Source organism: Nothobranchius furzeri, chromosome 19 (assembly GCF_043380555.1).
Source record: "Nothobranchius furzeri strain GRZ-AD chromosome 19, NfurGRZ-RIMD1, whole genome shotgun sequence".
Taxonomy (NCBI): domain Eukaryota; kingdom Metazoa; phylum Chordata; class Actinopteri; order Cyprinodontiformes; family Nothobranchiidae; genus Nothobranchius; species Nothobranchius furzeri.
In genome coordinates, this window is record NC_091759.1 from 27,226,566 (window position 1) to 27,252,124 (window position 25,559).

Genomic DNA, 25,559 nt, shown 5'->3' on the forward strand with positions numbered 1-25,559 from the left:
TCTGATGCATGAATTAAGAACAGCGCTACTTTCACATTCAGGATTCCTCGGTCGTGTGCAGTGATGCTTTTCATTATTTTTAACGTTTTTTATTTTATTGATCTTTTTTTATCTGTTCTATGAAAACATGAATGAAATGATCAAAAACAGGTGGAAGTGGGGAATATTTGAAAAAACTTATGTCTCACTCTCAGGTGCTCTTCAGCATCAAATACACCGTAGAACATGAGGAAGAAGATCCGGTGATCTGAGGCACTCTGAGGATTTCATTTATTAAACAAGGAAACGCCGACGCGTTTCTGTACGACCTTCTTCAGGACATAAACCTTTATACCCTGAAGATGACTCACTATGTCACAAAAACTAACGTCCATCCTTTTTTTACAAATGTACAGCCTAACTGACAATAACATCTTAAGGAGACAATTTCAGATGTGTGTGTTGAGATTATTTAATATTCTCAATGCTAAATCAATGCTGCACTGATTGTGCCAAAAACACGTGTCTGGTGTGGACTTAAATAAATTAATTTTGCATATCGATACATGTGATAAGCCGTTTAATTTGAAGAAGCCCGTTTCTACTGCTGATTACAAATAGCCTAACAAGTAACTCACCTGGTTCTAGATGCTGAGACCGTAGCTCAGTGCTGCGTGACGCCTGGATAGAAGACGCTGCAGCGTAAACAAGAAAGAGACGGCAGAAGATGTCATGCTGTGTTTAGGCAGTTCTCACTCCCGCCGGGCCCGGCGGCAGCGGGGGAGTCCCCGCCACGGCTGGAAAAATTCCTAGGGGAAACACTGTAGTACTTGTAGTAAAACTCATGAATGTGCTATAAAACTACTGATCAGCTTTGAGAAGGAGTGGCTGATGTATTAGAGGAATATGTCCTCGGTGGCTGAGGGCTCCGGAACTTTCTTCCATTCTTTGTCTTGTCAAAAAACGTCTTAGTTGCAGAAATGTGAAAACATCAGGAGAAGGAAGCTGAAACACAACTTTTAACTGTTCAGAAGATCCCAGGGGTCCGTTCTTCATAACATGACGAATCCCCTTATTTGACCGTTTTGAGGCCAGAGTCTTCAGAGTAGGAGCAAACCTGCAGGGAGGTAAGCTTGATAGAACTGAGATTTCCTTTGGATCCAAGCCACATCTTCAGTGTAATCCTTGTCCATTCCCTCATGCACACCTTGTTAAGTGAAATGTCAGCAAAAACAGGGATTCCTGTGATCCTTCGCATGTCGTCTTCTCGGTGTTAAGCCACTGAGTTTCAGACAGATCCCACATCCACACGGTCAGGGGTCTCGTCTGAGCTGCATGACCAGAAATAATATTTCATATCTGGAACCGCCAATCCCGCCTTCAGTTTGAAACCTGATGCTTGGACGTTTGCCTGGCCATATACGTTTGGAGAAGAGTCTGTCTAGACTGTCAAATGTGGAGATGGAAATGTTTACAGGCAGCGTCTGAAAAAGGTACAAAAGTCTAGGTAGAACATTCGTGCGAATACTCTCAACTCGTCCCAGTAAAGACAGACGTAGGACCGCCCATCGCCCAGTTCCTGTTCAATATTTGACACTGTACCTTCATAATTTACTTCATGAGTACGGAATCTGAATTCCTAAGTACTTGATCCCCTCATTTGGGCATTTAAAACCACGTTGGTCCTTGAATGTTTCCTCCGATAGCCATGGCTAATGCTTTATCCGTGTTAACTTCATATCCAGAAAGGTAGCCATATTTGCTGATAATTTCCTTGAAAAGAGGTGACCTAACTGCAGGATCTGAAATGTATACAAGTATATTGTCTGCATATATGGACAGTTTATGCTGCTATCTATTGGTTGAAAGGCCCTGAATTTGGTGTGTATGTCTAATCAGCTGCGCGAAAGGCTCAATACTTAAATCGAACAGCGGGGGGACAATGGGCGTCCCTGCCTTCATCCACGGTCCAGTGGAAATCTGGCTTATAGAGCTCCGGACCCCACGTGACTCTCAGTTAGTAGACGCCATATTGGCAGGTAAAAGAAGCTAAACAAACACGGATGTAAACATGAACGTGAACGGGATCAGCTTGGATTTTACCTCGTCGGAGTTTACTTCACACTTTAAAACCGAAGAAATCGTTTTATATAGTCAGAAATTAAATAGACTAAACATCTCCGACCCTTACCGTGTCCCTGGGATACTTTTTAAAAATGCCAGAAGCTGTTGGAGCGGACTTCTTACCGGACCTGGCTGGGAAACCCCTTGGGATTTACCCGGAGGAGCTGGCTCCGGCGGCTGGGGAGAGGGAAGTCTGGGCCTCTCAACGCTACTGCCCCCGTAACCCGACTCCGGATACGCGGATGGAAAATGGATGGACAAATAACAGATTTACATGTAAGTAGTTTAAATAGAGTGCTGTGCTGTTTGAATGTATAAACTGAACGCCAAGAGAAATCACTAGTCTGATTTTTTTCCGTGAATAAAATAAAAATGTCAGGCAGGAGCGTCTCAGGATCTGTCTGAGATCCGTCTCGGTGAGACAGATAATAGCAATCCAAAGTGCTTTTTATGTGTGATCTGACAATGGATCAACCATTGCTTAAAAATTAAATACAGCTTAGCCGGTTAATTGCTGAGATCATAAAACACGTAAACGGCAGCACGCAGAACTCACGAGGCAACGTTTTACGTGATGTTTACTTGTTGCTGTGAGTAATAAGACAGAAAAAGCCACGCCAAAATAAGTTTAGGAAGCCCACTAAGAATCGTAATAAAAGCATTTAAAATAAATACCACACACAGTTGAGGAAACGTTGGTTTAAGTACCTGATATGAAGCGGTCGCTGCATAAGCGAAAACCTTTACTCTCGGGGTCCCACAGCTTCATTTTAGCCCGGTCACTAGCGCGTTTTATTACAATGATCCAACGTTTGCGGCGCTCCGGATCTTGGGGAATCCTGTAGAAGGCTCATTCCTTATGTCGTCCGCGTCTGTTCTGCATCCTTGTGCACAACAGGAATCTACCATATTTCCTGTCTGATTGAGTTTTCTGACAATAACAAATAGTCCAGCTGCGGGCTTCTGCCTGCCAATATGGCGCCGTTTCGATTTGAACTGTTGCATGCCGGGAGAAGTGACGTCAACTCGCGGAGCTCTATATTGTTCCATTTACCCACACAGCCGCCAGTGGTTTAGAGTAAAGAACCAGTGTCCATTTAGTAAAACCTGGTCCACATTTTAATCTTTCAAGTGTGTGGCCCAAGTACTGCCAGGAAACTCTGTCAAATGCTTTTTGTGCATCCAGGGACAGAATCTTTGTTTCTTCTTGTTTAGTGTACAAGGACCTAGCGCCTGTTCAACAGCCTGCGGACGCTGTCCCCATGGTGCCTTCCCACACTTCCCTGTTTGATCTGGTTGTAACGTGTGATAATCCTACTAACTCTTTTGGCTAAGGCCGTGGATAGGATGTGCAAGTCGGTATTACGTAATGAAATTGGCCTGAATGATCAACAGTTTGTAGGGTCCTTGGTTATCACTGGTCAACCGTCCATTTTAGCTGTGGAAGCCAACTCAGGCGTTTGGCTAGCGGTGTTGTCGCCTCTTTCACCGTGGCTGCAGTGTTCTTAGCTGTCGACGAGGCCACGTGTTTGTATTTTCACATATTAGCACCATAAAGGCTCTTTGTTGAAACCGTATCCGTGGGGATTTGCTTAAAGGTGTCAGGCTGGCTTTAGGAGGAGGTAACTGAGGTGCATGTTTAAGCTGGAATGTGCAGGAAAGCGTGTTCACGACCCGTTCTGGTCGGTTCTCACTGGGCTTTAGAGCAACACTCGATCTGGTTTGTTTTTTATGTTTTTGCAGTAAATAAATCTAATCTTTTGTTTTCTAGTCTCTGATTTTGAGCACGGCTGTTCCAACCATCATCTGCTTCAGTTTGTGGAGAGAGGTAAGACGTTCCTTCTTGCCAACGTTCTACAGAACCTCATTTTATTGTAAACGTTCTCCAGAACTCTCCGACCGTCTGATTTGTGTTTCAGTTCTACCCTCGTGTTTTATCTGAGCTGGTGGACCTGCAGGAGTTCTGTGAGCCAGACCTGGTGGAGCTGATCAACTGGATCAGGTCTGACTTGGTTCGCTGGATCCAAGACTGAGGACGTGGTCTCCTGTTGAAGTAACATGGGTTTTTTCTGCAGGTCCCGGGCTCCTGCAGCAGCAGTGTTTGCTGGCAGCCCTCAGCTGTTGGGAACCATAAAACTCTGTTCTGGCTCGGTTGTTACCAGTTTACCTATCTTCACAGACGTGGACTTGTTGAGGAGAACCGAAGATGTGAGTTGGAGGATTCTGTTGTACTCCAGGTCATCTCCCTCCGAACTGAAGGGCCTCCACGGGAGTATGTAAGAAACGTGACCCCTCGTTACTCCGTCCCCATGATACAAGTTTCTTACATACTCGGTGGAGGTGCCGCTACGCGCCGAGCCAAGCAGAATACCAACGTCATCATCACCTCCGGCTTACCAACCACATCTATGATGAATGACGTGAACATGACACCTGCTGGCGGCCACTCACACTCGCTGTTTTGAACCTGTTGAGTTTTTCTTGTCAGAAAAATGTCTGAACTTCAAAAAACGTGTGTCCTCCTAGACCTACCAGGTATATGCCATGAGGTCTGCAGAGGATGTCTACAAACGTCTGACGGCTCAGAAAACCAGCTATGTGATCATCGAGGAGTCCATCTGTAATGAAGTCTGGACACAAAATGGCTGTAGAGTCAAAGATCTCCTAGACATCTCCAACAGACACGTGGGTTTTAAAGCCACCACTTTCAGGAGATGGTGTCCAGTCTAAAAAGCATAACCCTAATCTCTGTCTCCATGGTTTGTGCCGCTCAGGTCATCCACAGTAATGGAGAGATGTTCTCACTGTCCAAACATGGTCGGTTCTGCCAGGAGATAAAGATGGACTACTCTCCTTACACCAACTACTTCACCCGGGTCTTCTGGAACCGCTCGTATCACGTCTACAAAGTCAACTCTGTCCTCTCCTTCCAGTTCTGACAGCAGGAGGTTTCCAGGGCGCTCCAGACAAATCCAGACCTGTAGCACCAGGTTCTGATTGGCTGCTGTAGCTTAACAAACCTCGTTAGTGTTGATCGTGTGGGTTAAAGGCTCGGCTTGGTTGACCTGTTGACCAGAACCTTCTGGGTGTGTGCTGAGCCATCAGCAGGAACAAGACATCCGGTCCTGATACACCAGAATCTGCACTGACACTGGAACATCTCACCTGGATCAGAACACCCACCTGAATGCACCTCAGTCTTCTGTTAAGGACCGAACATCAGGAGGAGCTTTGGACCGACGCTGGATTCCCAGTTCAGAGAAGAAAAAGTCCAGAGTGGCGTTTAGGGTTTGAACCGGTTAACCCCCACCTGACCCTTAAAGGTGTGGAAACGGTCGTGTTAAGCCCTCCACGGATGTTGCATCGTGCTAGTTCCTGAAACAGGCCACACCTTTAACCCTAACCCCAGCTGGGCTTTCTGATCCAGTTGAACTTACATCCTTATTTGAAACTTGATTTGCTGCCTTGTTCAGAAGTAAAGGTAACAGTTGAATTATTTTACGTGTGTGTATGCGTGAGATCATCCATTAGTGGATCTGGTAACATTTGGACTACAGCAGTTGGTAAATGTTCCCACACATGCTGACTCACACCCTGGATTCGGTTTTATCTGTTGGACGGGATGTGCATGATTTATCTGTGGATCCTGTGGCGTTTTCCGACCATGCTGTGATCACGTTCAGCATCTCGCGTCTCCTTCCTCCAGCCCGGCGACGGTCTGCTCGTTACTCCAGGCGCTTATCTCCGAGTACGACTTCCAACTTTCTGTCGGTTTTGGACACGGATGCCCTCGCTCCGCCCTTGTCGGTTTCCTGCATGGATGTAGATGGCCTTCTGCATCGGTTCAGTGTGACCTGCTCTGCTGCTCTGGACGCTGTTGCCCCTCTGAGACCGAGGCAGAAACAGACAACATCCGACTCTTGGCTGAATGATTACACCCGTAGCCTCAGGCGACAGTGCAGGGTACTGGAGCGGAGGTGGAGGAGAGACAGACTTTCATGCTCTCGGCTGCTCCTGGTTGATGACTTTCACGCTACCAGAGAGCAGTTAGATCGAGAGGGTGCTCGCTGCAGAACCACAAAGGTGGAGCTGCACCAGAGTCAGCCCCGCCCATTCACGCAAACTCAGCCTAACCCACTGACTTCCGTTTTTGTTTTCAACTTTATCGCAAACTGACCTGACCCACATGAATTACGGCTGTTACTAGTTTACAGTCGTTAATGCTATGTTCTATGCTCCAATTAAACAAGATAAATATGACTTGCTACATGACAAAGACTGAATATATCTCGAAATGAAAAGGTTTCTTTTAGCGAATATCTGCCCACAGCCGCTCTAACAAAAGTGGTGAATAACAGCATGTCAGATTTTCGGATGGGCTTATGTAGTCGAGTGGCGAGATCGTATGGGGTAAATTTTGCTTTCCCCTCAGCTGATGCTGGTTCGATTCTCGGTGGGGTTGTCAGCAATCTATTTAGCCAGCTGAAACATTTAATTTGTTTATATTTTAGTTGTAATGTTTATTTTCAGCAAAATTTTTGTCTCTAAAAGTTCTTTGAATTTGGTCGTTCCTAAACAGCATTTTAGTTGAAACTCTGCTCACAAATGGACTCACACTGGCTAAATAAACGAATAAATAAATAAAAAAACACATTAGTCATTATATGTTAAACGGTATACCAGTAAATTGTTTTAAACATAGTACTGGCAAGTGTAGCTAGAAATGAAGAAAAAAGGTTGCACACTACCTAAAACTTTCACTAATGGGAGGCGAACCCGCACAAAACTGATTGTCAACACAATTCCTTAACCACTACACCACCACATCTGTTGTAACTCATGCCGCGTTACATCTAATTGTGCTGCCCAGTGTGTCTCTGAGATGGGTTGTATGTTTTGGCGGTGTCTCAGTAGAAGTCATTTCAGAAATAATTTGTCAGAAAATTCACAGAATATCCAGATTTGAGAACCAAGACCAGACCCGCTTCGGGGAGGAGACCAAATTGAAGCTGCGATGGGAGGAAAATGCATGAATGAGGCTAAAAATGGCTTTGGCGTGTTTCTTATGAGGAAATGACAATATAACATGATTAAAAGTTCCAAAAGTTAGATTTTTAATTATATGGAACTTTTACAAAAACTCTTCAATTAACTTCTCAACTCCGTCCTCAATCTTGCATTTTTTAGCTATAACACCCTCTTTGGTTCCAGAATGCTATCAAGTCTGACAACTGCAAGGAATTAGACTGACTCTGATGGAATGGGCGGGGCTGATTCTGGAATGGGCGGGGCTGACTCTGGTGCAGCTCCACCTTCTGGTGCAGCTCCGCCTTTGTGGTTCTGCAGCGAGCACCACTTGGTTAGATCTGCTCGTAACAACTACTTTTCTGCTATCATTTCACAGCATCATGGAGACCAGTCCAGGCTGTACAGCACAGTTAACTCCCTGCTGCTGTTAAATGAGTCTGATGGTCTAAGGCCCTGTCCACACGTAGCCGGGGATCTGCGTTTTGGCCTGTCATCCACACGAAAACGGAGTTTTTTCACACGAAAACGGATCTTTTTAAAAACTCCGGCCAAAGTGAAGATCTGCTTTTTCTCCGTTTTGGGTGTCTGCGTGTGGACAGACAAAACCGGAGTTTTAAGGTCCGCAGCGTCACTTTCCGCGACAAAAAATGCTGACATCACGTGTGCGACCTGTGTTTACACTAGCCGACAGCATGGAAGCCTTCAGAGCTGCGCCCTGTCACTACCCGATCCATCAATTGTCCAAGCGCTTTTTGCTAGTTTGTTTTTGCAAGCGGAATTACTGCTCCTTGCGGAAGACCACAGACGAAGGGCGAGGTTAAGAACAGGGGAAGTACTGCCGCCTACAGGTCTGGCATGTCCTTAACAACGTATTTATCCGGGTACGTGTGGACAGAGTTTGTTTTTAAAACGCGGTGGTGTGGATGCAAGTTTTTGGAGGGGCGGATATTCGTTTTTAAAAAAAAAACGGCTACGTGTGGACTAGGCCTGAATCCCACTGTTGCTTTGTGCACAGAGCTACAGAGCTTTTTCCTTAACAAGATCCTTGGTATTAGACTTAGCCTCCAGCCTCAAATACACACTATCCATGTAGAACCGCCGGACCCACCTGCCTTCTCAGACTTTGCTCCAGTTCAGCTGACTTGATGAAACTGATTAGCTCCTTGAAGCCAGCTGGCTCTTCGGTGGACTGCCTCCCGGCTAAATTGGTGCGTGACTCGGTGTCTGCACTGAGCCCGGCACTCATGAACATTTTTAACATTAGCCTCAGCACTGGAGTGTTCCCTAAGGTTTTTAAAGATGCGGTTGTTAAGCCGATATTGAAAAAACCTGGTCAGGATCCCTCCACTTATGAGAACCTCCGCCCTATATCGAAAGTCCCGTTTCTCTCAAAGGTCCTTGAGAAAATTGTGCATGGTCAGATCTCTGCTCATATGAACAACAACTCGTTGTTGGATGTGTTTCAGTCCGCCTTTAGACCAAACCATAGCACTGAGTCTGCTTTGGTTAGGGTGCTAAATGACATTCTGGTGACATCTGACTCTGGGTCTAGGGTACTGCTGCTCCAGCTGGACCTTTCAGCGGCTTTTGATACGGTCGATCACCATATTTTACTGGATCGGCTTGGGTCTTGGGTTGGGGTGATGGGGTGGCACATAAATGGCTCCGCTCCTACCTATCGAACCGTACCATCTCTGTACAGATTGGTGACTGTGCATCCTCCTGTCTTCTACTGCCTTGAGGGGTGCCACAAGGTCCCGTTCTTGGGCCATTGCTGTTTTATATCTACCTTCTGCCTCTGGGCAACATCCTGAATCAGCATGGCCTGAGCTATCACATCTACGCAGATGACTGTCAGCTATACGTGGAAATGGATGAGAAGAATGTGGGCTCGCGATTGGCTGCATGTTAGGGCTGCACAAAATTAGGAAAACCTGCCATATGCGATAACAGTGATTAATACTGCGATGACGATATTACTCGCGATAAATAAAAACTTAACTCAGGAACAAAAGCGATCAAAGACAAAGAAATAAAAAAATGAAAAAAATTATTGTAAAAATGAGAAAAGCTAAAGATGTGAGGAAAAGGAAAAAGAAAATGAAGAAAAGGAAATCCGTGGATCCCGGGAAAAGCAGAATCAGCAGAAAGAGCAACAAAGCTAACTCAGGTGCTTGCTAACCATCAAAATTAAGGGTGTTTCTCAATGTCAAGGAACCTCGCCTTGATGTCTTGGCCCCGGCCCGGTTGCCTAGGAGATACGTCATCGGGAGCCGCTAAGACATGTTCGAATGTTCATGTTCTACCGAGGCGTGTTCATTTGTTAGCCGTTTAGCTAGCTGAGCGAGGATACACGGGAGGTGTCTTGTAGCCTAGCCTTGGTCAAAAATGACCCACAATACACCACATCCTGTATTTTCTAAAGGACGGCGGATCAGAAGCCGGCAGCTACTTCGGGGACAAATTTCAAGTTTAAAAGTAAGTCAGCTAATTTAATATGTTTTTTTTTTGGATCCAAAGGTTGGTTAGTAGCTTAGTAGTTGCAGCTTCGGTGGCTAGCGGGTAGCAACTCACTTATATATTTAATTTAATAAACATACACGATTTAAAAAGTAAAAGGCTCGTTATATATTTATACTGAAACTAATACATATAAAATATAACGTTATCTCCCGTGTCACGTGACGTTACGTGACCGCCTTGGAAGCCGCGGTCACGTGATGCAAGTCTGTTCCATTTAACCGTTTTCTTTGAACAAGGAAGGACAGTGTCCTCGTAAGCAAGGCGCCTGGCCTCACAAGACATCGCCTCGCAAGGCCAGGCACCTTGGCAATGAGAAACACCCTAAGTGTCGTCCGCCTCGGGGGCGGGCCTCTAACCCATGAGAACCCACCCGATTGGCCAAATGGGTGAAGAGCTCTATTAGAGTTGTTTAAAAACATCATGCTTCCGTTTGACAGAATGCATTGTGTAGCAAACATTTGAGCTGACCAATTATTGCAATATTTATCCGCTCTTTGCGATATGCATATTGTGCGTGCTGATATCGCGATAACGATATATTTGCGATATATTGTGCAGCCCTACTGCATGTTTAGATGACGTGAAGGGCTGGCTGGCATCCAACTTCTTAAAGTTAAATGAAAAGAAGTCTGAGTTTATTGTTTTTGACCCCCGCAACCACCATGGCTCTCACCCTGTTTGTGACCTTTTAACCCTCAACCCCAAACAGTGTGTGACGAGTCTCGGGGTCAAGCTGGATGCTGGACTCACAATGGCCCCACAGATAAACTCCGTAGTGAGGTCTTGCTTTTATCAGCTTCGCCGCCTTACTCACCTCAGACGAATCCTGAAACGGAGGCATTTGGAGTCAGTCATTCATGCATTCATTACCTCTCGCCTGGACTACGCAAACGCCCTCCTCGTTGGTGTTCCGGTCTCTGCCCTGAATCGGCTGCAGGTCGTCCAGAATGCTGCTGCCAGGTTCTTGATGAATGCACACCGACGTAGCCACATTACCCCTGTCCTGGCAAGTCTTCACTGGCTCCCTGTCATTTTCAGAGTACAGTTTAAGTTACTGACTTTTGTTTTTAAAGCACTCAATGACCTGGCACCTCCCTACCTCTCTGCCCTTCTCACTCCATATGTACCCACGCGCACGTTGAGGTCGGCTGACCTTTTGCTGCTGTGTACGCCACGGATGCGATAAAAATCGTGGGGTGAACGAGCATTTGTGCATGCTGCCCCAAAGCTGTGGAACTCGTTGCCCATTGGAGTTCGGCAGGCTCCATCACTGGTGGTTCTTAAATCTCGTTTAAAGACCCACTTTTACGATTTGGCTTTTAGACAGTGACTTGTTTTATTGTGTCAGTGTTTTAATGTGTTCTTAGTATTCATCATGTTTTATCTGCTTTTGACTGGTATTTTTATCCTCTGTTTTAGTTTCTTAGAATGGTCGCGTTATGTTATAGCCTGTGCAGCACTTTGGGCAGCTCCCATGCTGCGTTTTAAACGTGCTTTATAAATAAACTATGGTATGGTATGAGCTGTTGCCTTGCAGCAAGGAGGTCCTGGGTTCGCTTCCCGGCCTGGGATCTTTCTGCATGGAGTTAGCATGTTCTCCCTGTGCATGCGTGGGTTCTCTCCGGGTACTCCGGCTTCCTCCCACAGTCCAAAAACATGACTGTTAGGTTGATTGGTCTGTCTAAATTGTCCTTAGGTGTGTGTGTGTGCATGGTTGTTTGTCCTGTGTGTCTCTGTGTTGCCCTGCAATGGACTGGCTCTCTGTCCAGGGTGTACCCCGCCCGTTGACTGCTGGAGATAGCATCCCCCCCTACGTGGACAAGCGGGTTCAGAAGATGGATGGATGGTATGGTATGGTGGTATGTGTTCATGAACACACCTCTTTCTAGTCAGCTGAGTTCCAAAGAGAACATTTTCTCTTGTCTTCACTAAAATCTTCTCTCAAAAGGCTTCATCTTAAATATCTAAACTTATTTTTATCCATTTTAACCAGCATGCAGGTTTTAATCACATTTCTAAATGCAATTAACATTGTTTATTGTTTTTTTAAGTAAATGGTATTTTTACAATTTTACTTTTTAAAGAATTCAAGTGTTTGTTGATAAACACAAATTGTTAAATATTTTTCATCTTTGTTGCAGTAATAGAAGTAATTCTTTGAGCTCAAATATTTCGTCATTTTATCCACGAAAGAGGAAACAACAAAAAGAGCTGCTGTCTCCAAGCTTTCTCTCGTTTCCTGAACGCAACACAAACGTGCCTAAATGCCGCGCAGGCGCACTGGGTTGCTCCTTGGCGACAGAGCGGAACCGGATTCAGAATGGCGACCCGCCGGCGCAGAATGGGTTGTGTGAGAATCGTTCCAAATGTGAGGAGCAGAACTTTGTCAGGATTTTTGTGATTATTAAATTAGCTTTTTCCAATTTGACTTTCCATCCGGGTATTCTAAGGTGAGTTACTGAGCGGATCAGGCTAAAACAAGTTCTAAATAAGCAGCGAGGTTATCAAAATAAAAGCCCTACCCCTCAAAGCCAAAGACTGGCGGCGTTTGCATCGGTTAGGCCACATGGGAAGAGAAGAACGACTGAGGTTAAAGCCAGCTGTTAACCAACCCGGTAGGAAATGATAAATGATCACCAGCAGCTTCCGGTTTATCTGCTCGTTTTAGATCGGTCCAGCAGCAGAAGATTCTGATTTATCAGTTTAATGGAAATTTTTTATTCAAGCTTTAAAAACGTGTTTCCAAAATGACTCAAATGAAGGCAACTGGACTTTTTTGGTTTCTTGAAGACGTTTTGCTTCTCATCTGAGGAGTTTAGTCCATTCTGACTGCAACATGGGAGAGTCCAGCTTAGAGCAGACTAGAACAGACTACTGGTCCACAGTGGGCAGATCCACTGGTGACCGCAGCACCAACACTTAGAGAAGAAGACTAATAACAGGTACACGCGTACACACAGGCAGCACGCTGGCGTTGTAACCTTCGACCTCTAAAAACCACAAATAACAATGAAAAACTTGGGTTCTAGAACTAGGTAGCATAAGGTACATACTATGTACATCTGGTACTGCACGAGTATTGAACACATACTGAGTACTGCATTGGTGGTATTGTGTACCAGGATGACGCCAGTACCAGTTAAACTGAGGAGGTCTACACTCGTACTGCAGAGGGGATGGAGGACCTACGGTAGCGTTCTGGTTTACATCTGGGATGTCTCCGTCTGCCTCTGAAGGAGCTGTCCATGGTCTCCACAGTGGGATGCAGTGGGTGGGAGGGGCTTTAAGATGGAGGTCATCTTCCCCAGCATCCTCCTTTCACACATCTCCTCAACTGAGTCCAGTTAGCAGCTCAGAACCGAGCTAGCTTTGTGAACTAGCTTGTTCAGTGTCTTCCTGTGTCAGTCAGAGCCGCCTGCCCCCCGACAGACCAGCAGAGTGAATTAGAGGGCTGATATAGTATATCAGCCATTGGCCGAAATTATTTTACAAGCCAATAAAAAATAAATAAAATAGGCACCTGTGTAGCCGTCTGCCGCCACTACTAGAATGAAGAAAGGACCCGAAAGACCCCGACACACTGTTTATTTAATGTTTAGAGTTTGATTTATATTTGAAGTTGAATAAATACTAAGATATTTATTGACTTATTTCATTTAAATTGCACACAGTTTGTTCAGTTGTCTTTCACAATCAATGTGCTGCTAAAACGTATATACCGGCCTTAATAATCGGCTTTAGATATCGGCCATCTGCAACAAATTTCTTTAAAAATCTGCATCGGCGTCAGCCTTAAAAACCCCGTATCGGTCAGCCTCTAGAGTGGATCACAGAGCCAACCACAGAGAGACGACAGGATTTTAGCAGCAGAATTAACTCCGAAGGACCTCAGCCTCCTCAGGAGGTGGCTGTGGCCCTTCTTATACAGCATCTGTGTTGTTGGACCAGTTCAGTTTGCTGTTGAGGGCAACACCCAGGTACTTTAAAAAAAACACTTTAAATGGGGGCGGGGCTTAGATTTCACTTTTCCAGTACCTATAATGCAGCTTTAATTCTCATTCCTAATCAGTTTCAGTCTAATCAACTCGACTCGACTAGGTTCTTGAGGGTTCCGATGGCGCTCGCGCGGGTGCATGCAGCGAGCTGCTCGTCCTCTTTACGCAATGGAACCTTGCGTTTTATTGGCTTTTATGTACTTTTGTTGTCTCTGATGCTTTTTCTGAACGGTGTGGCTTCTCTGGTGACTCATGATCGAGCTGCGCTGATGAGACTTCGTCCTCCTGGTGATGGAGCGGGCGCTGCGCACTGGGAACCTCACGGATGGCGTTGTTGTTTGGACTGCCCGTGTGCTCTCTCCCCCCCGGCCATGATGTGTCGGCCTTCTGTCCGCCCCAGCTACAGAAGGAAGCATCGTAGAAGACAGGGAAAGCGAGGTAGCCGGCGCGTGAGACGTCGGGCTGGACTTCCTGGATCCCTGAATAAGTGGCTGGTCCGATTCGGCCCAGCTTGTGACCCAGTGGTTCCGAGACGTCTGATGGTTTACTCTGCGTCCTGCCTTGTGAACTTGGCCGGCTTTGAGGGTGAGCTGGCACGGTGCCACGGCCAATCGTCTCGAGGACCTCGCCAGAGTGGGGTTTGCTGGGAGAATCTGCGCTCGGTCACGGGCTCTGAGTTGGAGGAGACGGTGCTCCTGTTTTAATATCCCTAGATCGCCGGGCAGAGGTGGAGGGCTGGTTGTTGTTTTTAAATCCAGCTTTCCTTGTAAACAGCTTACAGCCACCATGTCATTTTCTTCCCTCTAACTGTGCTTATTTGAGCTGTGCATCTCCCCCCGCCTGCTCGTTTTGCTGATTTATCGGCCTCCAAAGACTGACTCTAACTTCCTTAATGATTTCTGTGATCCTGTGGCAGACTGCATCCTAAAATATGATTATGTCCTATTTTTTGGTGATTTTAACATCCATATCTGCTGTCCTGATAATGTGCTTGCTAAAGGTTTTTTTAATTTGCTAGATTCATTCAATCTAACTCAATGGGTATCATCCCCAACTCATGCCAGGGGTCACACCCTGGACCTGGTTATCTCTTATGGTCTCCCCATCATGAACCTGGTGACTTTGCCTCCTGTGTTCTCTGACCACTCTCCAATACTCTGTGATGTTGCGCTGCCATGTCCCGTCCCTGTGTGTGAAGCTCCAGCTACTAGGTTCAGAGCCCTGGATGCAGAAACTATTTCAAAGTTTGTGGACTGTATGTCTGTAAGGTTAGAGACCTTTAACCCAGATCCATCTAACGTTGATCACTATTCACAACACTTTGATGTACTTTGTAATCAGGTCCTGGACGTGGTTGCACCTCTCAAGCTTTGCAAGTCTCGGCCTAGGAGGGAGCCTTGGCTCTCTGATGTCACACGGGCTTGCAGGCGGGCGTGTAGATCCTCTGAGAGAAAGTGGAAAAAGGATGGCCTACAGGTCTTGCGTGAGTTGTTCAGAGCATCTCTGGTTGCTTATCAGGATGCTGTGAGGGCTGCCAGAATGGCCTATTTTGCAGACATCATTGAAACAAACTCCAATAATCCTAAGATTCTCTTCAAAACGCTAAACTCAGTTCTGGTGTATCAGGAGCCTAGCTCCATGTCCCCTACAGCTGCTGGAAACTCTGAAGCTTTTCACGGATTCTTTGTTGATAAAGTGTCGGGCATTAGAGCAGTCATTTCTGGTAACTCTATTGACCCTGTTCCAGTTCCTCCATCACCACCCACCCTGAGCTCCCTCAATACAGTTTCATACTCTGAGCTGAGTAAGCTAGTTGCGAGGCAGAAGCCATCTGGCTCTCCACTTGACGTTCTGCCGCCTCGTCTCTGGAAGGCTGCCTTTCCGTGCCTTGGCCCTTCACTTGGTCAGATTATCAATGGGAGCCTCAGCACAGGTGTGGTCCCAGCTGCTTTGAAAGCAGCAGTTATTCGGCCGACCCTGAAGAAACCTGGTGCTGATGTCTCTGTGATAGAAAATTACAGGCCTATCTCTACCCTGCCCTTTACATCTAAACTGCTTGAGAAAGTCGTTTATCAGCAGCTGGTCTCACATTTAGCTGACTCTGATCTGTTTGAGGTTGTCCAATCAGGGTTCAGGTCTGGCCATAGCACAGAGTCGGCTCTACTGAGGGTCCTAAATGACATCTATCTATCACTAGATCACGGAACATCTGTGGTGCTTCTGCTTTTAGACCTGACAGCAGCCTTCGACACAGTCGACCACGCGATTCTACTCGATCGCTTGGAACGATGGGTTGGGATCAAAGGGTCAGCTCTGGACTGGTTTAGATCGTATCTCCACAACAGGACATTCTGTGTTAAACTGGGTGATGTTTTTTCTTCTTGGGAGGGACTCCGCTGGGGGGTCCCGCAGGGATCGATCCTTGGACCTCTTTTGTTTGACATTTATCTGCTACCTCTGGGGTCAATCTTTCGTAAACATGGCCTATCATTCCATCTGTATGCTGACGATTGCCAGATTTACTCTCCATTGTGTCAGGAGAAAGGTCACTCTATTCAGTCCTTTGTGTCCTGTGTTAATGAGGTGAAGTCTTGGCTAATGGCCAACGTTCTACATCTGAATGAGGGAAAGACAGAGCTCATTGTTTTTCACCCCAACAGCAGGGCTGGGGGTCGTTATGTTGATCTTGGGCCTCTTTCTCCATACTCAAAACCAGTTGTGACCAGTTTGGGGGTGAAAATTGACGCTGGACTTTAATTTGATGCTCACACCAACTCTGTGATCCGGTCCAGTTTCTTTCACCTGAGACGCCTTGCTAAAATCATGCCCATGCTGTCGAGAGCCCACCTGGAGCGGGTACTGCATGCCTTTGTAATTTCTAGGCTTGATTACTGCAACTCTCTATATGCAGGGTTGTGTCAGTCATCACTGCGTCGCCTACAGGTTGTGCAGAACAGCACAGCCAGGTTCCTGACTGGGACCAGGAAACGGGACCACATCAGTCCGGTTCTGGCCTCCCTGCACTGGCTTCCGGTTTGCTATCGTTCACACTTCAGACTCCTCGTCTTTGTTTACAATTAATCTGTGAAGCACTTAGAGTTAGCATTTTTTTGTATGAAAAGTGTTATATAAAGTTGATTTGGTTTGATACAATTTCTTCCAGGGTGGTGGTCCCCCCCTATCTAGCCACGCTCCTGAACAGACACTCCCCATCACGCGCTCTGCGCTCCTCTGACCAAGGCCTGCTCGCTGTCCCTTGTTCTAGGTGTCGTACTCGCGCGGACCCGGCTTTCTCAGTCCTAGCACCGTCACTCTGGAACCAGTTTCCACCCTCAGTTAGGCTGTCCCCATCTCTGCCGGCCTTTAAGAGTCGCCTAAAAACCCACCTTCTCCGCTTGGCGTTCCCTGAACGTGTTTGAGTCAGGCCCTCTTGTATGTTGATTTTATTTCCCTGCTTTCATTGGTCTCTTTATCCCTTGTTTTACCCGTTTGTCTTCTACTTTAATGTTTCACCTCTTTTGCATTGTTTGAATTGCTTTTATTTTCGATTTATTCATCATGTTTCACATTTCTCATGTACCGTGTTCAGCACCTTGGGCTTCCCAACAGGTTCGTGGAAGGTGCTTTATAAATAAAGCTTTGATTGATTGACTCATCAGGGTTAGAGAGGAGGGGTATTCAGAGTAGTTTCAGCTCGTTTAATAAGTAACAGCTACAGCTTATAAGCTTGACTCTCCCATGTTCCAGTTAGAGTAGACAGACCTCCTCGGATGAGAAGTGAAATGTCTTCAAGAAACCAAAGAAGTCCAGTTGCCCTGATTTGAACGCTTTTGGATCAGCATGACCTGGATGAAGGAGAACCTTCACCAGCAAGGTTGTTGTTTGTTCCTGTCAATATTAAAGATGATAGTTTACAAAATAAAAGCTTCTGTATTTCCTTTTCCTGGACAGAAGCTCTGGTTTTTTCTGGGTTTGGTCCTGGAGGTCCCCCTCTCCTCAGTAAAATAACAGAAACAATCTTTTATACAGCGCCTCTCAAGATTAAAAAGATTTAAAATAAAAATTTCAAAATATAAAAATGAGACAAAATAAAGTCTAGTTCATAAAGGAAAGGGAGAGAAAATGAACAGGAAAGCGGTAATCAGTGGATCCCAGGAAAGGCGGAATAAGAGCAGGGAGGTGAAGAAGGTCCCTCCAACAGGTGAGTTTAAAGGAGACCACTGAGTCCACTGATCTCAGGCTCAGGGGGAGAGGGGTCCAGAGTCTGGGGGCCACAGCAGCAGATGATCTGTCACCTTTGACCTTTAGCCTGGTGCTGCACAACCAGTAGGCTTTGATCACTGGACCTCAGGGACCTGCTGGGGGTGTAGGGACTAAGAAGATCACCAATGTAAGATGGTGCTTGTCCATGTAAGGCCCTATAGACCAGAACCAGGATCTAGAAATGAACCCTGAAGTTGACTGGCAGCCAGTGAAGCTGGAGGAGAAGCGGGGTGATGTGGGTGTGTTTGGAGGACTTGGTCAGAAGCCGAGCACAGGCGTTCTGAACCACCTGTAGACGGTTCAGGGAGGAGGAGCAGGAGTAACATTCTCTTACCGCTGATGTCTCTGTCCCCTGTAGACGATGAGTGCTGAAGCAGCTGATAGGGTTGCTGCGGTAACCAGCAGCCAGCCCAGCACTCCTCTGCAGATCTCCTGGTTTGAGTTCCTGCTGGACAACAGCCTACTGGAGAAACACCTGCAGAAGACCGGCGCTGGTCTGTGTTCGTCAGTCATTTCATGTAAAGCTAGCATCATCAGTTTGGATGCTGATGTGTCCGTGTCCGTTGGCAGATCCCAGTCCAGTGCAGCTGATCGTCCAGTTCCTGGAGCAGGCGTCCAAACCGTCGGTCAACGAGCAGAATCAGGTGCAGCCGCCAGCCGACAACCGAAGGAACCGCACGCTGAAGCTGCTGGCACTGAAGGTTGCTGCTCACATGGAATGGGATCTGGATTCTCTGGAGAAAGGGTGAGGGGGTCCTGGTTCACCATCTGTTTAATAATCCTTCATTAAAGCAGATTAAAGACCCACTGAGGTCAGGACCTGTCACAACTGGGACCTGGACTGGACAGGAGAGGAGAGGACAGGCAGCAGCACCTGTCACAGAGGCGAGGACAGGACAGTTGGGGACTTCAGGGAAAGCAGCAGGTAGAGCGGGTTGTCCAGGATTCAAAGGGTTGCAGGTTCCATCCCAGCTCCCACCAGAGAATGCTGTCGTTGTGTCCTTGGGCAAGACACTTAACCCATCCTGCCTGCTGGTGGTGGTCAGGGGTACCGGTGGCGCCTGTGTTGGTGCATCCCAGCTGTAGCTACATCATAGCTCATCACCACCAGGGGGTGAATGGGTGAATGGCTGACTGTTGTAAAGCACCATGAAGGCCTATCTAATGCAGGTCATTTACTATTGAGGACAGCTCTGATAGGACAAGGTAAGATGGTTTGGACATGTCCAGAGGAGACAACGAGGACATGGGTAGAAGGAAGCTGAGAGGGAACGGGACACAACGTTAGATGGTGCGAGGATGGGGGACGCAGAAGACAGGAATACATGGAGACGGCCCACAGATTACTGTTTAATCATTGTTAATTCATCAGATTTAAAAGGAAAATGGTAAAGAGAAAAGCACCTGATGTCTCCCTGGGACGTCCTCTTGTCCTGGACATGTCTTCATGTCCTTGTCCTGGACATATGGGACGTCCTCATGTCCTTGTCCTGGACATGTCTTCATGTCCTTGTCCTGGACATGTGGGACGTCCTCATGTCCTTGTCCTGGACATGTCTTCATGTCCTTGTCCTGGACATGTGGGACGTCCTCATGTCCTTGTCCTGGACATGTCCTCATGTCCTTGTCTTGGACATGTGGGACGTCCTCATGTCCTTGTCCTGGACATGTCTTCATGTCCTTGTCCTGGACATGTGGGACGTCCTCATGTCCTTGTCCTGGACATGTCCTTGTCCTGGACATGTCTTCATGTCCTTGTCCTGGACATGTGGGACGTCCTCATGTCCTTGTCCTGGACATGTCCTCATGTCCTTGTCTTGGACATGTGGGACGTCCTCATGTCCTTGTCCTGGACATGTCTTCATGTCCTTGTCCTGGACATGTGGTACGTCCTCATGTCCTTGTCCTGGACATGTCTTTATGTCCTTGTCTTGGACATGTGGGACATCCTCATGTCCTTGTCCTGGACATGTCTTCATGTCCTTGTCTTGGACATGTGGGACATCCTCATGTCCTTGTCCTGGACATGTCTTCATGTCCTTGTCTTGGACATGTGGGACATCCTCATGTCCTTGTCCTGGACATGTCCTCATGTCCTTGTCCTGGACATGTCCTCATGTCCTTGTCCTGGACATGTCCTCATGTCCTTGTCCTGGACATGTCCTCATGTCCTTGTCCTGGACATGTCTTCATGTCCTTGTCTTGGACATGTGGGACATCCTCATGTCCTTGTCCTGGACATGTCCTCATGTCCTTGTCCTGGACATGTCCTCATGTCCTTGTCCTGGACATGTCTTCATGTCCTTGTCTTGGACATGTGGGACGTCCTCATGTCCTTGTCCTGGACATGTCTTCATGTCCTTGTCCTGGACATGTGGGACGTCCTCATGTCCTTGTCCTGGACATGTCTTATTGTCCTTGTCCTGGACATGTGGGACGTCCTCATGTCCTTGTCCTGGACATGTCTTCATGTCCTTGTCCTGGACATGTGGGACGTCCTCATGTCCTTGTCCTGGACAGCTTCTCTGGCTATTGAGGACCTTTTAAAGCTCTGAGAGGTTTTTGCAGTAATATGTTCTGCTGAGATGATCCAACCCAGCTCCAGGTTCAGGACCAAGTTCTGAGAAGGTCAGGTTGACCCGGTTGGTAACCGACACCGGTGCCGGCTCGGCAGTGGCTCGTATCTGAACCAGGCTTCCTCCTCTCCAGCTTGACCATCCCGGTGTTGAACATGCTGCTGAACGAGCTGCTGTGTGTGAGCAAAGTACCGGCCGGCATGAAGCACGTGGACCTGGACCTCGCCACCTTACCCCCCACCACGGCCATGGCCGTCATCATTTACAACCGCTGGTGAGCAGAACCCAACCCAAGCACACACTAGAACAGAACCGTCGGTGTTGCCGGTGCCTTGAGCAAGGCAGCTTTATCTGATCGCCACATTTCAAACGGAACAGATTCTATGTGCTTTCCAGGAGAAAGAACATTAAACATTATGGGCACAGCAGTAGCTCAGGAGATAGAGCGGGTTGCAGGTTCGATTCCGGCTCCAACCAGAGAATGCTGCTGTTCTGTCCTTGGGCAAGACTCTTACCCCTCCCTTCCTGCTGGTGGTGGTCGGAGGGACCGGTGTCGCCAGTGCTTAGCAGCCTGAGCTCTGTCAGCGCGCCCCAGGGCAGCTGTGGCTACATCGTAGCTCATCACCACCAGGGGGTGAATGGGTGATTGTGTTGTGAAGCGCCTCGGGGGGGTTGTAGAACCTAGAAGGTGCTATACAGAGACAGGCCCGTTACCATAAACATCAGTGCTAAAGTTCTTCAGGTTCTGGTTTAGATTCATATCTTTTTGTATGGAACAGTTGGACTGGTTCTAACTGGTTGAAGCCGGTTTCTTCTTGATGCTGAAACAGGAGCTCTGAGTCAGAGGACCCGTTTGAGCAGAACCTTTTGTTTGCTGTTGCAGGGCCATCAGAACCATCGTGCTCAGCAGCTTCCCAGAGAAGCTGACCAAGCCTGGACCTCACCAGATGAACATGTAAACCCTAACCCTCTCCCTCCTTTGGGTTAACCGGTTTTAACCAGTTAACCCAAACCAGGTCAAGGCAGCTGCAGCGAGACAGAAAAATACTCACACAGTTAAACTCATGTACAAGCAACATAACACGTAGTACACCGTTCAGTGTGTGTGTGCGTGCGTGTGTGTGTGTGTGCGTGCGTGTGTGTGCGTGCGTGTGTGTGCGTGTGTGTGTGTGCGTGCATGTGTGTGTGCGTGTGTGTGTGTGTGTGCGTGCGTGTGTGTGCGTGTGTGTGTGTGCGTGCATGTGTGTGTGCGTGTGTGTGTGTGTGCGTGCGTGTGTGTGTGCGTGTGCGTGCATGTGTTTGTGTGCGTGTGTGCGTGCGTGCGTGTGTGTGCGTGTGTATGAGTGTGCATGTGTGTGCGTGTGTGTGCGTGTGTATGAGTGTGCATGTGTGTGTGTGCGTGTGTATGAGTGTGCATGTGTGTGTGTGCGTGTGTATGAGTGTGCATGTGTGTGTGTGCGTGTGTATGAGTGTGCATGTGTGTGTGTGTGTGAGTCTGAGGCCCTGCTAGCTGAGAAAAGAGCTCTCACCTCAGCATGCATGCAGCACGGTGCACGGTGTCGTGCTATCAAAGACTTTAGCCGACGCCTTCAGATAGAAAAGGTGTGCCTGATCCAGCACAGGTAAAGGTGTTGCAGCAGCAAGTCGTGTTTCTGCATTAAAAGAAAAATGTGACTTATTTTAAAAATAAAAATGCAATTTTGACTTAAGCTTTTTCACAAGATGCTCTACACGAGGTTTAAAGTGACAATGTGTAGTTTTCCCCTAATCCTTGCAGATATTCATTGTAATGTAGCTGAAAATGAGTAAAATGATGTCCGCCGTAGAAAATAATAGTGCTTTGTTACCATAACCATAAAAATCAGGTCTAAAATACATAGGGTGCTATGGGGCGCCATATTAGACGCCATGTTTTACGTGAGCTGGTTCAGGGTCCTTCCGATGACATCACACCGCGCTTGTAAAAGTTACGTTAACTCAGAATACTTTGATTGGTCCAGAGAAAATAGCAGTTGTGGTCCCGTAGTAAAAAAAAAAGGGAAATGTGTTTGTACAGCCAAAGGAAACGTAAAATAAAATCAACAAAATCAGTTGATAAATGGAGACCATGGGCAGCTTCGATTTCGATGAAATGGAGCAAAATTTAAAATAACTTTATTGAACAAATTACAAGTTTACAACATGTTGAATGAATAGTTTCTATTTACATAAGAATGAAGGAAATATAGAGAATTCCCCATGTATACAAAGAGAAAGGGCTACATACATTAGAACATTTTAACAAGTAGGAGCTGTTGTGCCATCTGGGACATCTGATGCTGGTTTTATGTAGTTTCACCTTCTTTAAAAACCAAGGCAATATGGTGTTTTATTAACTTATAAAGAAAACTGTTTAGCTGGTAAGAAACATGAATTTAATAACAAAACAGCTTAACTCCTCCCAAAAGAACAGAATAAAAAAAGAGATGCAACATATTTTAGCCGAGTGGTGTTGCCGTAGTGTGAGGTCATAGGCAGGCGCAGAACCCGAGCAGATCCGGTACCTACACCTCCAGACAAATACTATCAGCGTTGCGTCCTCTCAGTGGAATTAACTGAAGGACTGTCAAAGGCCAGGTTGCACGCCTCCTGCTTGAGAGGTAACATTTACTGTGTTTTAAAACCAGTAACATTCATGGCGATATGGTGGGAAACTACCCTGTACTGCTCCCTAGTACCAGGAAACTACACACTGTAACTTTAAAGTTGAGTGAGTCGTCAATCAAGACATTCAGAAATCTGTACGTGTGAACCAACGCCATTTCTTCACTCTAGAGAGTTGTTACTGAAGGTATCACTTGGGCCCGCCTCCTTGAATTGGAAAACTCGAGCTGAGTTTTAGAGAGAGTTGAAGCTTCAGGAGTGAATGTTGGACAGCAACAAAGGATTTCTGCATGGAATCAATGGCTTGTGCAAGACTAACCACAGCTATAACTACCTGCGTCATCAGCATAAAAGTGCAGATTTGAATCCGTAACGTTTAGACCTAGACTGTTAATGTAAATGATGAATTAAAGAAGTCCTAACTCAGGGCCCTGTGGTACCCCCTTGTGGACTGTAGCAAATTCAGAACAAAGTCCTATCTGATTTAATACACCTGGTACTGAACCGTCCTACTGGAGGAGTCTTAAGTTTAATGGTGAACAGTTTCAAATGCTTTAGAAAAAACGATAAAAAGGATGCTACCATTTACTACTTTCACTGACCAACGACTAGTTAACCACAATCCTTCATGGTGCAGCAGTATTATCTTATTACTACTAGCTGGTTTGTTTGGTTCTGCTGCAGGTTAAACTTGGTCCAGCAGGAGAAGGAGATGACTGAGAACATCCTGGCTGTGGTGAGTCCAGGTGTGTGTGTGTGTGCGCGCGTGTGTGTGTGCGTGGGGGGGGCTAATTGTGGTGTGTGTGGGGGTGATGGTGGTGTGGCGGTAGTGGGGGTGATGGTGTGTGTGTGGGGGTGATGGTGGCATAACATTTGTTACATGTCAATAGAATATAAAGGTATTTAGTCAAATGTAACATTCCATAAAAATATGGATTATCAATATTAATATTCGACTGATGATGAAACCAGGTACTTTGGGTTCGCCAGGGAAACAACTCTATAATAATTTGACACAGAGACAAAAAATATAGTTCATAAAAATGTATTTATTACTATATTTCCACTACTAGGATGATGCAGAACAAACGAGTAGACGTGAGTAAGGATGGAACTTGGGCTACTGTGGTGTCTGGGTTGTAAAATAAGTCTTGCTGAATATTTGCTGAGGTTTAATAAATGATCAAATTACTAAAACCATCGGACGCCCGCTGTGTTGTACAATACTCGTGTGATGAGGCTTCTCAGCAATCCTGCTGGCCACCAAGTCTTGTCAGCATGCAAGTAGATGGACTCCTAGATGTCAAAGGCCGTATTCCTCTGAATCTGCATCAGCTGGTCAGAGATGACCTCCAGGTCTGCAGGCGAGACGTTTCACATCTGATGAGTTGTTTCTCTGACCTTGAAAGGATGGTTCATAAGCCAATGACCCCGTTTGGCCGAACTGGTACAGTGTGCTGGAACTAACCTTTAGAGGAAGGAAGTGTTCCTTCTTTTACTAACTGTGTATAGATTTAGACAAATCAGAATCTACCAAGTCTAAAATGGGTGTTTACCAAGAGTCCTCAGATACTTTGAGCTAACCTATTTTATTTAATATGATCTAAATATGGAAAAGCCATTCATCAATATAGTAGTGGTCGACTGATTTATTGGTTGGCCGATTAATTAGGCCGATATTTAGCATTTTTCATCATCGTTCAATAAGCCTCTTTAGTACAGCCGATTTAAAGTCAGGCACCTCCGCGGGCAGCCCACTTCTGCTGGAAGCTGGTGAAGGACTCCAATCCAAAACACTGGGAGTATTTACCTCTGAGTAAAAGGTAAGGCTTCTCTTTGGTGTTTCAAACCCTACAGATGTGTGTTTAGTGTGAATTAAAGTAAAACATGAAATAAAACGTAGCTGAGTGAAAGAAAAGACGAGCCGTAAGAACCGCCGGTGTCGGTACAAGATCGGCTCGGGGTCCTTTCGACTGCCGATGACGTCAAAGTACGGCGCACTCGGACAAAATACACTACACATCTATACTGTTGGAAAGAATTTAGCAGTTTCGTTATTAAAATAATGTTTCTTAAGACGTAAGTTTGTGTTTATAATGGTATTTGTAAAATAAAACACTATCTTGTATTCATAATGTTGAACTCCTCTTTGAGCACATCCCTTGAAGGATCATAGGTATTAGCAACACCTGTGAAATTGTATTTGCAGGAAAGAAGTGTGTCCCGTTTATTGAAGTATTTTGTGTTTAGAGTTTTTGACGTCTTGTCCATGCGTAGTTCAGGTACGCTCATAGCTGCTAGCCAAAACTCTGGAGTTAAAAGTTTTCTGGCTGTACTAAAATACCTGTCTGTACTTATTTGATTGATGGTAGTTTTACTTTCTATTAGACTCCAAATGTAATCATTTGGCACGTTTCTAATTCATAAT

General features: G+C 46.3%; 2 protein-coding genes across 9 annotated transcripts in view; both read left to right on the forward strand.

Annotated features, from left to right (window-relative positions):
• Nucleotides 1–5,190, forward strand: part of LOC107395729 (probable C-mannosyltransferase DPY19L4) — a 50,615-nt gene extending 45,425 nt beyond the window's left edge. For 3 of the 4 annotated variants that reach the window (XM_054736436.2, XM_054736438.2, XM_054736439.2), the window contains 6 exons: nucleotides 2,203–2,379; nucleotides 3,875–3,931; nucleotides 4,023–4,105; nucleotides 4,179–4,311; nucleotides 4,630–4,788; nucleotides 4,878–5,190. In XM_054736436.2, the coding sequence (XP_054592411.1) occupies nucleotides 2,203–2,379; nucleotides 3,875–3,931; nucleotides 4,023–4,105; nucleotides 4,179–4,311; nucleotides 4,630–4,788; nucleotides 4,878–5,042 (774 nt within the window). In that variant the 3' untranslated portion in view covers nucleotides 5,043–5,190. The remainder of the gene's footprint in view (nucleotides 1–2,202; nucleotides 2,380–3,874; nucleotides 3,932–4,022; nucleotides 4,106–4,178; nucleotides 4,312–4,629; nucleotides 4,789–4,877) is intronic. The other variant, XM_054736437.2, reaches the window with a different exon arrangement.
• A 6,109-nt stretch (nucleotides 5,191–11,299) lies between these two features.
• Nucleotides 11,300–25,559, forward strand: part of ints8 (integrator complex subunit 8) — a 48,341-nt gene continuing 34,081 nt past the window's right edge. The window contains exons 1-6 of one of the 5 annotated variants that reach the window (XM_054736432.2): nucleotides 11,300–11,513; nucleotides 18,271–18,406; nucleotides 18,483–18,657; nucleotides 20,622–20,762; nucleotides 21,372–21,443; nucleotides 23,816–23,867. In XM_054736432.2, the coding sequence (XP_054592407.1) occupies nucleotides 11,403–11,513; nucleotides 18,271–18,406; nucleotides 18,483–18,657; nucleotides 20,622–20,762; nucleotides 21,372–21,443; nucleotides 23,816–23,867 (687 nt within the window). In that variant the 5' untranslated portion in view covers nucleotides 11,300–11,402. Of the gene's footprint in view, nucleotides 11,514–11,917; nucleotides 12,105–18,270; nucleotides 18,407–18,482; nucleotides 18,658–20,621; nucleotides 20,763–21,371; nucleotides 21,444–23,815; nucleotides 23,868–25,559 lie in introns of those variants that run through there. The other 4 variants (XM_054736431.1, XM_054736433.2, XM_054736434.2 and 1 more) reach the window with 4 other exon arrangements.